At 36.8% G+C, this 14847-nt stretch overlaps 2 protein-coding genes across 4 annotated transcripts in view; one reads left to right on the top strand and one right to left on the bottom strand.

Moving 5' to 3' along the window:
- The first annotated feature begins 361 nt into the window (after positions 1-361).
- LOC134804597 (uncharacterized) lies at positions 362-10458 on the top strand. Its single transcript, XM_063777710.1, has 4 exons — positions 362-381; positions 603-1353; positions 2519-2746; positions 9663-10458. Exons 1-4 carry the CDS (start codon positions 377-379, stop codon positions 9747-9749), a joined length of 1071 nt encoding a protein of 356 aa, XP_063633780.1. The 5' UTR covers positions 362-376; the 3' UTR covers positions 9750-10458.
- Positions 10295-14847, bottom strand: part of LOC134804403 (nicotinamide riboside kinase 1-like) — a 133086-nt gene continuing 128533 nt past the window's right edge. For 2 of the 3 annotated variants that reach the window (XM_063777436.1, XM_063777450.1), the window contains one exon: positions 10295-13075. The gene's annotated coding sequence lies outside the window, so the exon portion shown is untranslated. The remainder of the gene's footprint in view (positions 13076-14847) is intronic. The other variant, XM_063777443.1, reaches the window with a different exon arrangement.

The raw sequence follows: 14847 nt of genomic DNA, 5'->3' as shown, positions 1-14847 counted from the left end.
AGGTACAGTAATATTTACTGAACTATCGAATAGTCCACAAGTAGAGCAAACAGTATACTCGTACATGTAGGTAGGACTTATTTACAATAAGGTGTATGCATTCCTGATTCCAGGTACCTATAGCCCCTGGAATCAGGAATGCTAATCACATGTTAATATTATGGCAATGACGAAAGTTCGACGAAAATTAAACAATCGCAGTTTTGCATCCGGCTTCCATTAGTCAACGTACTGTCTCAGTTTATTGTACTCTGTGTATGTGCAATGTGAATCTAAAAAGGTACCTATACCTACCACACGTTGAGGTAAAACTGTAAAAATCACAAGTAAGCTTACCATGTTGTTAGCTATTAGGCCACCCAACACTTTCTAACACATGCAGTGAGTGAAAATATTAATTAAGTCGATATTATAAAAATCATTGGGGACTATTCACTACAACCGGGTCGTAGTAGGTATACTTACAAGCGAACAGAAAAATAATACATGTGTGATCCTAATTATTAACTACTAAATCAAATACACTGACAAAGTGTGCATCTTGTTAAGTACCTACTATATAAGAATATAATACGTGTTAATGTAATCGATCTTTGTTATAGACTCAAAATGAAGCAAAGTTTGTCCAAACTATTTTTGCTTGTTTGCCTATCCATCGCACGCAACTGTGGAATGATGATAAGAAACAATGCGCTTATGACCAAAATGGTTTCGGATTTTCACGCCCCGAAAGCGCATACAGTCAAAATAATGCGGAACGTGCTTTGCAAGCACTTTCCCACCATCCCATGCGAACTCATCACCAAAGACAACGCGCTCAGAAATTTAGTTCAGCTAGCCATAAGACTACTGAATGAAAAGCAGCGAAACCTTCTAAATGTAACCACAAGTACCACAACGACCGAAGAACCGACTAAATTCCCAGTTGTTAACAGCGATGAACTATCCCAGTATCTGGCAGTGGAAAACACGGGCTACTTCACTGAAAACAACGAGCGGCGTATTAACACACCTAAAACCGCATGGTCGAAAAACGTGGACGAGGGAGCGCAACGAAAGGGAGTTTTTCCCAGTCGTAAGGCCATTAAGAAGTACTTTCCACACAAAATCAAATATAAGGATAGAAACGAGATAAGTGAAATCGACAAATCTCGGGAAAAGATGTCAAATTCTGAAGAATTACCTAGACTGGATATAGAGAAATACGACCATTTCAACTATAAGAAGCCTAGTAACATGCCAATGTGGCAGATAGATTACACGAAGCACGGGGATCCCAAGATTAATTTTAGTCAAGAATCAGACCAGCTCAGAGGCAAGCTCGTGAAGACCGGTTCAGACACAGAGAATACAATCTTTAAGCACAGGACTGGCGTACTTCGTCCCAATGTTTACATTAAGAACAGTGCGAAAAGAATTCAAGAATATTAAGAAAATAATAACTCATATAAGATAATTTACATCAATAACATACTTTAAAACAGTCCAAAAGACTACTTATAACTATTTCCGTGTTAGGACACGGAAAAACCTAGGGGTTTTAAGTAATCAAGCCTAAAGTTTGTTTTAAAATAAAACTAAGTATATCATGTGGTCAATGTTTCTTAATTTTAACTGCCAGACAAAAAATTAAACAGGTACCTAATCCCCTACTCCAAAACTTGCAATATAACGATCCAAGTCAACCATAACGATCAACACGGCGTCCACTAGGCGGACGGATTTTCTAATCGAAATACCATTACATAGATTGTAAAACATACAGTAGGTATAGGTACACAATCCCGAATGTAATTCACGACATAGGTATCATCACATGTTTAAATAATATAATAATGTAAAATATTTTGCTGGCGTCTCTTTGGCGTAGCCTGAAAGTTAAGGGCGCTTAGCACGAAGAATTCCGTACATTGACCCGCCTGCTTTTTATACTATATTTATATTCCTGTTTCGCCCATGAAGCCGGCGGTCAATGCCACTGTTCGAGCGGGATAGCAATATAATTATGCGCGTGCCATAGAGATGGGAAATGGCGGGTCAATGTCCGAAGTTTTCGTGCTTAGCGCCCTTACTTTAACAACATGAGTTTTTATGGTAATGTCTGTTCTCTGTTATTAATACTTAACATGCCTAGATGCATATTCATAATAATTTAAGTAATGATTTCCAAATGACCTCATTAAAATATGACTTGAGGCATGTGTATTGCAGATCGTTCAGCATTTTACTTTGCATTAGACTAATTAGTATTTATTTACTCATAGCAAAGCTCATAGGTAGGTAGTTACTAGTCATCACTTATTGTCAGTTATTGTTATTGAGTATCCAAAGAATCTAAACTAAATTTAAATTATCACACAAACTCTATTATCTGCATCCCACATAATGATAATATTATCTTAAAACCACAGCGGGTGTCAGCGGTTTGAACCCGTGCGCGCATCTCGGCACATGCCATTATTATTCTAACCTTCCTCGAAAGCACACAGCTATGTCGCGCCCTGTTCTGTCGTCGCACGTTCTCGATACATCCACAGGAAGACCAGCGGTGCAACTCTTCACAGAGTTATTCAAGCAAAAGGGAGATTCGTGGGTATCGTGGCACAACACCGTGACAACAGGCGATGGAAGGATCCAGTTTCCCTTCACCAAGGACTCCATGAGTGCAGGAACTTACAAATTGAAATTCAACGTGGGAGATTATTACACAAGGAACGAGAAAGAAACGCTTTATCCGTATGTAGAGGTATGTACTGATACAATTAACCAAACAGTACACAAACAGGTTAGAACTTTAGTAATAGTCTCTAATGTGTTCTTAATGGCTCCTTTACACGATGGGCCAGCGCCGGCCACTCCAAGGGACGCATTTATGCGTTAGAGGGAGCAAGTGATATTGCTATCTCATTCTACCGCATGGCTGGAGTGGCCGGCGCTGGCCCATCGTTTAGGAGCCATACATAAAGATGTTAACATGTAAACAATCATAGTGACATTGATATCAGCGCCACCTATATCCTACTAGACAAACTAGGGATGGAGTAGATGTATTTAATCTTATGTAACTGAAACTGCGCTTACCTTTTCTGTGGATTGAGTGGGTGATGTGAGAGCGCAATCTATTGAAAAAGTCGATATCGATATCAAGGGAACGATTTCTAAAACTTTCAGTAAATCCAGCACTAACAACTACTTTCCAAAGTGAGGCTTACTTTAGAAAGAAATAATATTTATAACATTTTAATTTTTAGTTTAATTCTGTGTCGATAGATGTCCATAAAAATTTACTGCGACTACAAAATTTACTACCGTAAAATGGGGTGAGTAGGCGCAAAACTGACATTCAAACCTCGATAACATTTTATTTTTACATATGCAAACTGAATGGAACTAATAAGTGTTCCGGACGTTTGTATTTTTGTTTTTATTTTATTTTGGGTAGTTCCATTTCATAACTTTGACGATAAACAGGAAAACCCACCTCACCCCGTAGTCCCTCGTATTTGGGGCGAGTTGGGTTTTCATACAAAGGTGATTTAGGAAGATTGTTGAATCGATTTTTTTTAGCTCCATTTTAAATTGGAATACTTACATTATTTTTGTAGCAGTAGCCTTAAAAACCCATCTCACCCCCCTTTCGATCCTTCTCTCCCCATTCATAACCCAACTGTCCCCGCGAAACCTACTCACCCCATTTTACGGTAGTATGATTTACTATATGACAATAACCCTCGATAGGTACTATCTATTCTCTTTGATATCATAACTTAATCTGACATGCTCGAGTAACTAGAAAACACCGCCTCTTGGGTTGGGTCCCTACCTATACCTACTGATCAAGAATAACTTGCTCTAAGGTGAAATTTGCTCGAGATCTTCCTGCAGGCGCACAAGTGATTGCGTATTTTCATCACCTACTTTTCCTTGTTATATTTGAATTAAATACATAATTATCACACCAAACACAGAGCTCTATAAATTGCACACCTTCAATTGATTTTACAACCACTTTGTTGCCCATCCACTCCCACACCCACCGCTAAACAGCTGCCAGGCGCCCGGATTAATTAATAATGATAGTATGGCATACTAACTAGAGGGATTTCGTTGCTCTATAAATTGCATAGGTACCTGTTGCCGGGTGGATTTCAAAATCCTGCGAAAACTTATGGTTCGGTCTTTATAAAAAAAACTAGTAGGTTGTGCGAGTTGCTAATATAATATTGCTAGTATAACTTTTTTATATGTTTTTAAGAACTATTATCTTCATGTTCCTTCAATTACCATCTCCAATAACTTAATAGTTTTTTTTTATATAAAATGTTTTATGTGTCTAAAATCATCACCGTCTACCGGAAAAATCTGAACCTTTTTGTTTGCAGTGAAAATTATAGCATACCTATCGTACGACTGCGATTTTTCTTTTACTTATATCTTTTCCGTGTTGTTGTTTAACACATGAAAAAATATGCAATAATTCCTTCACCGAGAAAGTACATTTAAAAATATTTAAGAGCGCTATTACATTTCGGCGTTGAGCGAGTTTAGGTATTTTACGCGCTGCGGCAGGCCGTGCGAGCTCAGTACGCCGATCCCTTCTACCACACTCGCACTACAATGATGGATTAAACATTCTTGATCCTTCGCGAAGCATATTGAAATCAACCATAACAACACTAACTGTACTTAACTTTTAAAGTTCTAAAACTGTTATTTGGTAAGTACGAAAATACTAAATGCAGTGCAAATGTACATAGGGGCTGTTCATAAATTACGTCATCTATTTTTGACGATTTTTGACCCCCCCTCCACCCCTCAAATCATCCAAAAATCAAGCTTCGGATGAATCTGTTTCCTCCTACGTCATGTTACCATCATCCGATGTCGAGACCCCCCCCCCCACTCCTCCCATTTGAAACGACGTAATTTATGAATAGCCCCATACTTGTACTTATGAAGGTATATTACTCGAAAGAAATTATAGGTACCTACTCGCTTATTTACATGTTTCGTCATTGCATTTGGTACCTATAGGTTGTAAAGTTTGTATCAACGAGGGTTTAAAAACGAACTGGTACTGAGGATCTGATGATGATTAAGGTGGTCACGGATACCAATCAACCATGTAGTAACATGATTAGGCTCGTTTGATTCGTCTCAACAAGATCTTTGACACTGAAGATACACAGGGTCTGATGATGGAGCTGGAAGGTGGCCACGGGTACCAGTCTATCATGTAACTAAACAACTTCGTGTTTGGGCTCGTTTGATTCGTCTCAACAAGATCTTTGACACAAGACAGTACTCAGGGTCTGATGATGGAGCTGGAAGGTACCATTACCAATCAACCATACAACTAAACCACATCGTGTTTAGGATCGTTTGATTCGTCTCAACAAGATCTTTGACACTAGGTGATACTCAGAGTCTGATGATGGAGCTGGAAGGTGGTCACCGGTACCAATCAACCGTGCAACTAAACCACTTCGTGTTTAGGCTCGTTTTATTCGTTTCAACAAGATCTTTGACACAAGATAGTACTCAAGGTCTGATGTTGGAGCCGGAAGGTGGTCACCGGTACCAATCAACCATGCAACTAAACCATTTCGTGTTTAGGCACGTTTTATTCATCTCAACAAGATCTTTGACACAAGGTAGTACTCAGGGTCTGATGATGGAGCGCGAAGGTGGCGACGGGTACCTGTCTATCATCATCAGCTCCATCATCAGACCCTGAGTAGTATCTTGTGTCAAACATCTTATTGCGACGAATCAAACGAGCCCAAACACGAAGTGGTTCAGTTACATGGTAGACTGGTACCCGTGGCCACAGTCCAGCTCCATCATCAGACCCTGAGTACTAACTTGTGTCAAAGATCTTGTTGCGACGAATCGAACGAAGCCAAACACGAAGTGGTTTAGTTGCATGGTTGATTGGTACCGGTGACCACCTTCCGGATCCATCATCAGACCCTCAGTACTACCTTGTGTCAAAGATCTTGTTGCGACAAATCAAACGAGCCCAAACACGAAGTGGTTCAGTTACATGGTAGACTGGTACCCGTGGCCACAGTCCAGCTCCATCATCAGACCCTGAGTACTAACTTGTGTCAAAGATCTTGTTGGGACGAATCAAACGAGCCTAAACACGAAGTGGTTTAGTTGCATGGTTGATTGGTACCGGTGACCACCTTCCGGCTCCAACATCAGACCCTGAGTACTATCTTGTGTCAAAGATCTTATAGAAACGAATAAAACCAGCCTAAACACGAAGTGGTTTAGTGGCATGGTTGATTGGTACCGGTGACCACCTGCCGGCTCCATCATCAGACCCTGAGTACTATCTTGTGTCAAAGATCTTGTTGAGACGAATCAAACGAGCCTAAACACGAAGTGGTTTAGTTGCATGGTTGATTGGTACCGGTGACCACCTTCCGGCTCCATCATCAGACCCTGAGTATTATCTTGTGCCAAAGATCTTGTTGAGACGAATCAAACGAGCCCAAACACGAAGTGGTTTAGTTGCATGGTTGATTGGTACCGGTGACCACCTTCCGGCTCCATCATCAGACCCTGAGTACTATCTTAAGTCAAAGATCTTGTTGAGACGAATAAAACGAGCCTAAACACGAAGTGGTTTAGTTGCATTGTTGATTGGTACTGGTGACCACCTTCCGGCTCAATGATCAGACCCTGAGTACTATCTTAAGTCAAAGATCTTGTTGAGCCGAATCAAACGAGCCCAAACACGAAGTGGTTTAGTTGCATGGTTGATTGGTACCGGTGACCACCTTCCGGCTCCATCATCAGACCCTGAGTACTATCTTGTGTCAAAGATCTTGTTGAGATGAATAAAACGAGCCTAAACACGAAGTGGTTTAGTTGCATGGTTGATTGATACCGGTGACCACCTTCCGGCTCCATCATCAGACCCTGAGTTAAACTATCTTGAGTCAAATAAATACATATAGAATGTCAGGTCGTTTCAAATATTTTTAATCCTGTCCGGTAGTTTATTAAACTGTACCATTATAAATTATAATACTATAAAAACGGTGCTAGGATCAAAGTCTCTCGTTGCGGTTTACACGCACACAGTATAGCGTTTTACACGGCGCCCGCCGCACACAATGATAAAAAACCTCGTCGTCGCCGTTGAAAATGTGCGGAGCCGACCGACACACGTCCTGCCTCTACAAGCTCTGCCGCGGCACTGAGCTGGCGCAGCGCGCGTCATCGGTAATATAGAGTAGTTTTCAAAAAATTGCCAAAAAATTATAGTAGAATTTCATAAACACTAATGTATACCAACAGTATAAGCAAACGTTGCAGATTGCTTGAGTATGAAAATGACTTCGATATTAAGTAGATTTTCGTAGGAATTGACACTTGTTTCGGAGAGAAAATCGAGTTCGTTTTACTTTGATTTTCTCTTTCTCAAAGGTATGTAGGAAAAATATAGTTTGATATGCCTAAAGTACAGGGTATTAGTAATACAAAATAGCCAGGTTTAGCAGAGTAAAATTCTCAACATTTCCAAATAAGAGCTCGCCATTCAGTGCTTCACGGGGTTTTTCGGAAACGACCATCAGAAAAAAAATCATTACTAATTTAATAAGTCCTTTTTCTAATATTTACAACGATATTTATAAAGATAAGAAGACGCTTTTACTGGAACACGTACTCATTGTTTCTAATAATGAGCGCAAAGTCCTGAATTTCGTCGACTAGTATCATCAATTTTGCATTATTTCGACTTTTCTTGTAAGAGCGCTCTTAAAATTTTGTCACGAATATTCGTCAACACCGTCATGGTAATGTCAATGTGAGCTTATCTCCGTGTATGAACAACGAAATACCGCTAAAGGTCCTTGCCCTATTTTTCACTTTAATATAGAATGCCAAAAATGATTTCACTATAAAGTCACATCATTGAATCGTGAGAAATATTACGAACAAATTTGTAAAACGTAGTTTGTCACAACAGAGCATCATCACCGTTATGCTTTGGTTTAAAAAAGTTACAAATGATATATTAGAAATAATTACTGAAATGAATGGCAAACTACATGAAGTTCATTGTGTAGCATAGACATTAACTACTATTATTCGTATTCTAGAAATCTCTCAAATCGTCAACACCATACCCATCATCACCGGGAAAAAATGACGACCGGTGATGATTTCATGTGTATGGTGATGACGGTTCTCAGAAACTTTTCTAGTTATTTTGCTATAATTCATTATGAAATTAAGCTGTATGTTTGAAAAACGTTCTCTTTGTCTTCTAACGCTATATAATGTCTACCTTATAAATGTACAATAAATGTAGAAGAAGATATAACTATTTCTTTCACACTAGAGGATGGTTAGTTTTTAAATAACATTTTGACTGAAGTAGACAAAATTTAGGTCACTTAGAACTTAGAACATACAAATGTTATTTTTTATAATCTAATAATGTAAATCGTGCAACTTAGAGTCTGTAATTGCATGTTAGTCGTGTTAAAACAAAGTATTTAAACAAGCAACATATATTAAGTTTTAAGCGACCATAGGCTACGGTACTGGCTCTCTATCGTGATGGCCTTATGTTTTTTGATAATATTATATTAATTGATGTATATAATTACAGCAATTAATAATTATACCATTGGGTAGTCACCGGACCCAATACCTAAAATTTTTTAACTTATGACATGCATTACAAGTAGGGGTCTTGCAACTTATAAAACACTGATGATATATTAATGTTTAGCTATTAAACAACATATATATGGATTTAAATAATTATAGCTATTTTTAAAGTTAATTTATAAAACAACAAAAATACAAACTTATGCAATGAATCAAATTATCAAAAAAAAATGTAATATACTTATCATAAAAATTATGCTCATTGGTAAGCCATCAATTTTATAATATGATATAAATACCAAGTTATGCAGTAGATAAAAGAAGATGCGGGTTTAAACTGATAATAAGAGTACAATATTGTTAATATGATTTAACATTGAGAAAACCCAAAAAAATAAATGAATACATAAATTGCCTATTTCGGAATATAACTTATTTAAAATTATACAATAAAAATACTTGTTATATATTTATTTATATGAATAAAATGTATTTTTTATAATTTTCTAAAAATAATTTATGAAGCTAGTCTTATGTTCAAAAACATGTTATTTGTAATGTTTATTAAAGTTCTAAAGCCTTACAATTAAAAAAAGTTTTTGTTTTTTTAATACGTTTTTAATACATATATAAATTAGTTCCCAAATCGTCATTACCGTACATGCAGTGTCATTACCGTCTATAAAAGAGTCATTACCATACCATGGTTGTCATCACCATCTTGCGTTTTTATTTTCCGAAAGCGATAACTCCAAATATAAGCCACAAATCATTGTATAAATACCATAAATATCCTCAATATACAGCCCATAGGGGGCTTTACCCAGCTAGAATAGTGTTAAATTAAACATTAAAAAAAAAAAAATTTTGTATGGTGAAATTTTTTGTGATGAAATCCACCCTGCCGTGGCTAGCTCTTGGACCATTAGCAATGTATCAAATATTGCATGCAAGTTCTGTTCCGTCTAATGGGGCTTTACAATTTTTTTGTTAATTTGACTAAACTAAGATTGTCAATTTTTCAGATTGTCTTCGAAGTGAAAGAAAACGAACATTACCACATTCCACTGCTGCTCAGTCCCTATGGTTATTCCACATACAGGGGAAGCTAATAATTTTACGGAAAGTACTTTCGACCCTTTCGATCGGAAGCCTAATTTCATTACCAAAGCTCCGGGGAAACTTAGCACGTCATTATAATTAATAAATAATCGCTTTTTTCGTTCCTCATATATCCTATTGTGTCCAGTATTCACATCGATTTAAAAAGTACCTAATTTTATGGTAGATGGTGGCTACATCACCTGTCACTCATCTTTGGCCTATTTACAGATTGATTAGTGCGAATTTATAAATTTGCCACTAAACACAAGTAGCAAATGTATGAACTCGCACTAAGCACTAATCAATGTGTAAATATAGGCCCTTGTATTGCACAAAGAAATCTTCGTTGCACCGCACGACATTATCGTGAGGTAAGGACCCGTTAAATTAGGGTTAATAATTTCACTGTTTCCATGTAAAATCAAACTAAACGTTTTGCAACAACGTCAAACTCGGTTTTTTTTTTACTCTTCAGTCTCTTTTCGCGAAAATGCCTTACCGCGCTAAGAGAACTCGGACCTTTCTTCCCTCATCCCGTAAATAAATAAAACAATTTTGTAACCAAATGTTGTATAATTTATATTTGTACATGGTCTATTTTAATCTATCTACGGAGCGTTAGAAACCTGACGGCTATGATTTAAATTTGCAGTTCATTTAGTACAAGAACAATCCGCTAGGAGCGCATAAGGCAAGCCGATGATGCTAGCGCCACTTTTAAAACAACATAGAAGCAGATGATTTACGAATTCATATAAAATACAGAACTATTACGTAAAACATCATCACAATCTTGTTTTTATAATAAACTGAACCAGAGTGGCGTTAAATAATCAAATTAAGATGTATAACTATCGTTGGAGTTAAAGTACATTAGGTAAATAGTTCATTTATCAGTAACCTATTTGATTCTATGGGGCATTATCTATGAAAAGGGACCTTATTGTCGATGGCGCTTACGCCGCAAAGCGTCACGCGGCATGGTATCTATATCGGAGCATCGTTAATAATGGCGTAAGCGCCATCGACAATAAGGTCCCTTTTCATAGATCAGATAACGTCACCTATATTCATAACAATAATTTTATTTGGTAATCTAAAGACGTGAACAACTAACAATACAATGCAAGATAAAGAATAATAATTACGCTAAAACTAAGTGAGCATTCCTGTTTTATTAATGGTAAGTGTGGCAAACGTACATAGGTAGTTAATTAAATTTAACAACATTAAAAGTTTTAATTGTGAATGCCTTAAAAAGTTGCCTATGAAATAACAAAGTTTTACAAACTATACTTTGTAGGTACATACATACTTAATTATTAAGCAGTATTTTAGGTCTTAAGTGCTTCATATATTTTAAAATATGTTTTTGTGTTAATATTGACTTCTAATTTTCTGAGTATTAAGGTCAAATATTAAAAATATATTGCTATTACTAAACTGTTTATAGCTGAGGTATATTCATTAACAAAACCGTCGTACTTAACAGGTATTTAATCTGCACTAATACCTATACACGTCTTCGAGGAACATATACAAAAGATTCACTGACGTTTTCGTTTACATAACACAACTTAAACATTATAATTATAATAAAACGCTAGAAAAATAGTCATTAAACTTGGAAGTTATATCTCTACATCCCACTTAAACAAGGGGAAAGATAACCTTCGCTGGTTAATACTTAACTGCCGAAGAAGAGTTATGTTTTATGTTTTTCGACCGTATATTTAACTTTACTATTCCACGGGTAACAATACATCAATTAATAATTAAACTGCATCAACCGTCCAGTGGCGCCCTTATTGGGGGAACTTTGTTTTCTAATAAACCAATTTATTTATGTATAATTCAGTATATTGTTGTCCTACTGATTCCCCAACTTTTGGTCTTTGTCACGTAGTTTTGCTTATTTGTTGCTTTATCACCTATAGGAAAAATTTGGCCACCTTTTACCGTTTAGTTAATAAAGCAAAAAAAAATAAGCAAAATAATACTATGTAACAAAGACCAAGAGTTGGGAAATCAGTACCTAGGACAACAATAATAATATACTGATTTATACATAAATTCATTGGTGTATTAGAAAACATAATTCTCTCAATGAGGGCGCCACTGGACGGTCGATGCAGTCTTAAATAGGAATGAAGTACTTATAATTCTAAACGTTATTATGTGCATAATGCAGCTTGCGAAGGTTATCCTTATTTTGCAGAAGGCAGAAGAATAGCATCAAGGATTCAACAGATTTGACAACACAAATAAGTGTGACGTTCCATTGCAAAAGATACCTTATGGCGGCTAGCGTAATACGTCGCATAGCGCCGCAATAATATTGGAGCGGCGTTAATAATAGCGTAAGCGCCAACCGCTATAAGGTACCTTTACCCGTGGGACGTCACAAATAAGTTTGTAATGTATGTTTATATGGGTTGTTCAGTGTGTACTCTGACGTATCTATTGATGCCATACCACTGCCAGAAAGCCAGCAGCTCGCTAGCCCGGTATCCGAGCTAAATCACGATTGTACAACGTTGTACAAATAAATAAACCTGCTCTAAACAAGGATTGGCGGGTCCTGGCGCTGCGCCGGTTCTGTAAGGTAAATGGTCAAAGTCGTCAGTAAAGGGCTTCACACTTGCACCGTTTTTTTTGCACCACTAAATATCACAGTTATATCACAGTAATGTTTTTCCAGAGTCTATGCTCCGTCGCTGCTCGCTTCGTCCTCCGACTATTCTTATAATACCTATTTTCAAGCTAGAACCTAGTTTAAATACTAGAACACAGACTGTATCACAGGACCACAAACTATATAGAACCCCAAATCTCCCAGTAACAGTGTCTTCAAATAATCTATATACCTTGTCGACGCAATATGTTGGATTGTAAGTTCACTGAACTTATACATCGCGCCATTTAATACTTGAACTTATATACATATTAGGTAATCTGAACTCAATGTCTTAAGTCATTAATATGTGCCATAAATATTACCATTACTGTAAAATCCAACAATATATGCATTAATTTTGATCGTAGGGACCTTTCTCATTAACCTACGCCTGGATAGTCACTTTTTAGTCAACTCCGAATAATCATAATTTTGGAGTTCCTGCAGCTATGATGAAGGCAGTGGTAATACATAGACCTAACCTAATAACATAGACATTTAATTTTTGGGTCAATACAAGATATATAGATTATTAAACAAACTAAGACATAAGAAGCATATGCTGTCGAGCCTGTGGAAAGAGATGCGTTAGACAAGTAAGCCAATAGAATTTACTCACCGCGGTGCGCGGGCGCGGCACACGGGGCGGCTCGCCATCTAGCATTTAAATCAGAATCACACAATTAGAGAACAATCAACAACACCGCGACCCGTCCGTCCATTTGGAAATCCGTCTTGGCAGGTTTCATAGTCAATCAATATTGCAAGAGCTGTTAATAAACATCGTCACACAATCCCTTTAGTGCCCAATATTAGTCTAATCAAAACCCCTTTTTACCAAGTGTCATTTGTGAACCGAAATTCATGAAATTTGGTACCAGAAAATTTATTAATAGACAACCAATTGTTTCGAATGTTGCATATAGGTAAAAATGTTTTAATGATTTTGATTATTAACCACTTTTTAGTTGCTTAAATGAAAACATTGACCGATGAGAGTTACCCAGCCTTCGTCAAAACTGTTTTGCTCTTTGTGATATTATTTTACTCTACTCGAATATTTGTAGACAATGACGGGAGAATTAAGTATATATTTATATTAATGGAGGCAATAACCACTGTAAAATAAAGTGATATAAAAAAACTAATTTGTTCAGTGCCAAATATGTCCAACTAAGATTAAGGGGATACATCAATTAGGTAAGCTAATTATAAACTTCAATAAATACTGTGTACCTATGCGAAATAAGGCATCTTTTCTGATTGTATTCAAAGTATCCAAATTAATAAACATAACATTTTATAATTTTATAAAACCAAATTAATTTCTTACTGAGTTTATGGGAGGTCTAAATAACTGACTTAGTTTTGCGTCGTTCCCAATAAAAAAACTTACTGTCAATGTATCCACTTAATATACAGTACAGTACTAATATATGTAGAAGACAATGATATGATATGTATCTACCGAAATATGAAACCCAAATGTACTTATAGTCAATAAGATAAATAGAAATTGCACCTAGAAAACTGTCCGCGTCCCAAACAACTATGTACTTTATGATTTTATGACCACCAAACATAAAGAGGAGCTCGACACAAGGTTGGAAACCCCTGACCTACAAGTAGTACTAGCAGCGCACTTAGCCGACCAGAGCAAGTTAGTTGGACTACTAAGGTAAATCGTCAATGGAACAACTCGTAGGAAAACGGTTAAGTAACAATATATTTTAAGCATTGTGTGCAAATGTTGTAGTAGAATAGTCACAAGGGCTTTAAATTAGCAAGATGCTAACTATTTAGCTTAGTCACGAGTATGCGTTCAATATAAACATAAACACAAAATATAAATAAAGATTTTTCTTAACCCACCATAACTATGAGCAAGAAAATGAATTAACGCGTGAACAGATAAATAAACTGCATTTTTTAGGGTTCCGTACCCAAAGGGTAAAACGGGACCCTATTACTAAGCCTCCGCTGTCCGTCCGTCCGTCCGTCCGTCTGTCACCAGGCTGTATCTCACGAACCGTGATAGTTCGACAGTTGAAATTTTCACAGATGATGTATTTCTGTTGCCGCTATAACAACAAATACTAAAAACAGAATAAAATAAAGATTTAAGTGGGACTCCCATACAACAAACGTGATTTTTGTCCGAAGTTAAGCAACGTCGGGCGGGGTCAGTACTTGGATAGGTGACCGTTTTTATAGATAATGGTAAGAAACCCTTCGTGTGCGAGTCCGACTCGCACTTGGCCGGTTTTTTTTTAAAGTAATTAAATTCATTACATTTGCATTCAATGAAATTGAATTTTCATTACCCTACACGAATATGATTAAGAAAATAAGCTTAGTAATTTGCTAATTTAAAATCCCTATGGCTACAGAACTACAGAGGTATAATTATACTTTATACTTAAGACAAA

This window comes from Cydia splendana, chromosome 2 (genome assembly GCF_910591565.1).
Source record: "Cydia splendana chromosome 2, ilCydSple1.2, whole genome shotgun sequence".
In the NCBI taxonomy this organism is placed as follows: domain Eukaryota; kingdom Metazoa; phylum Arthropoda; class Insecta; order Lepidoptera; family Tortricidae; genus Cydia; species Cydia splendana.
This window is presented reverse-complemented; position numbering and strand designations above follow the sequence as displayed.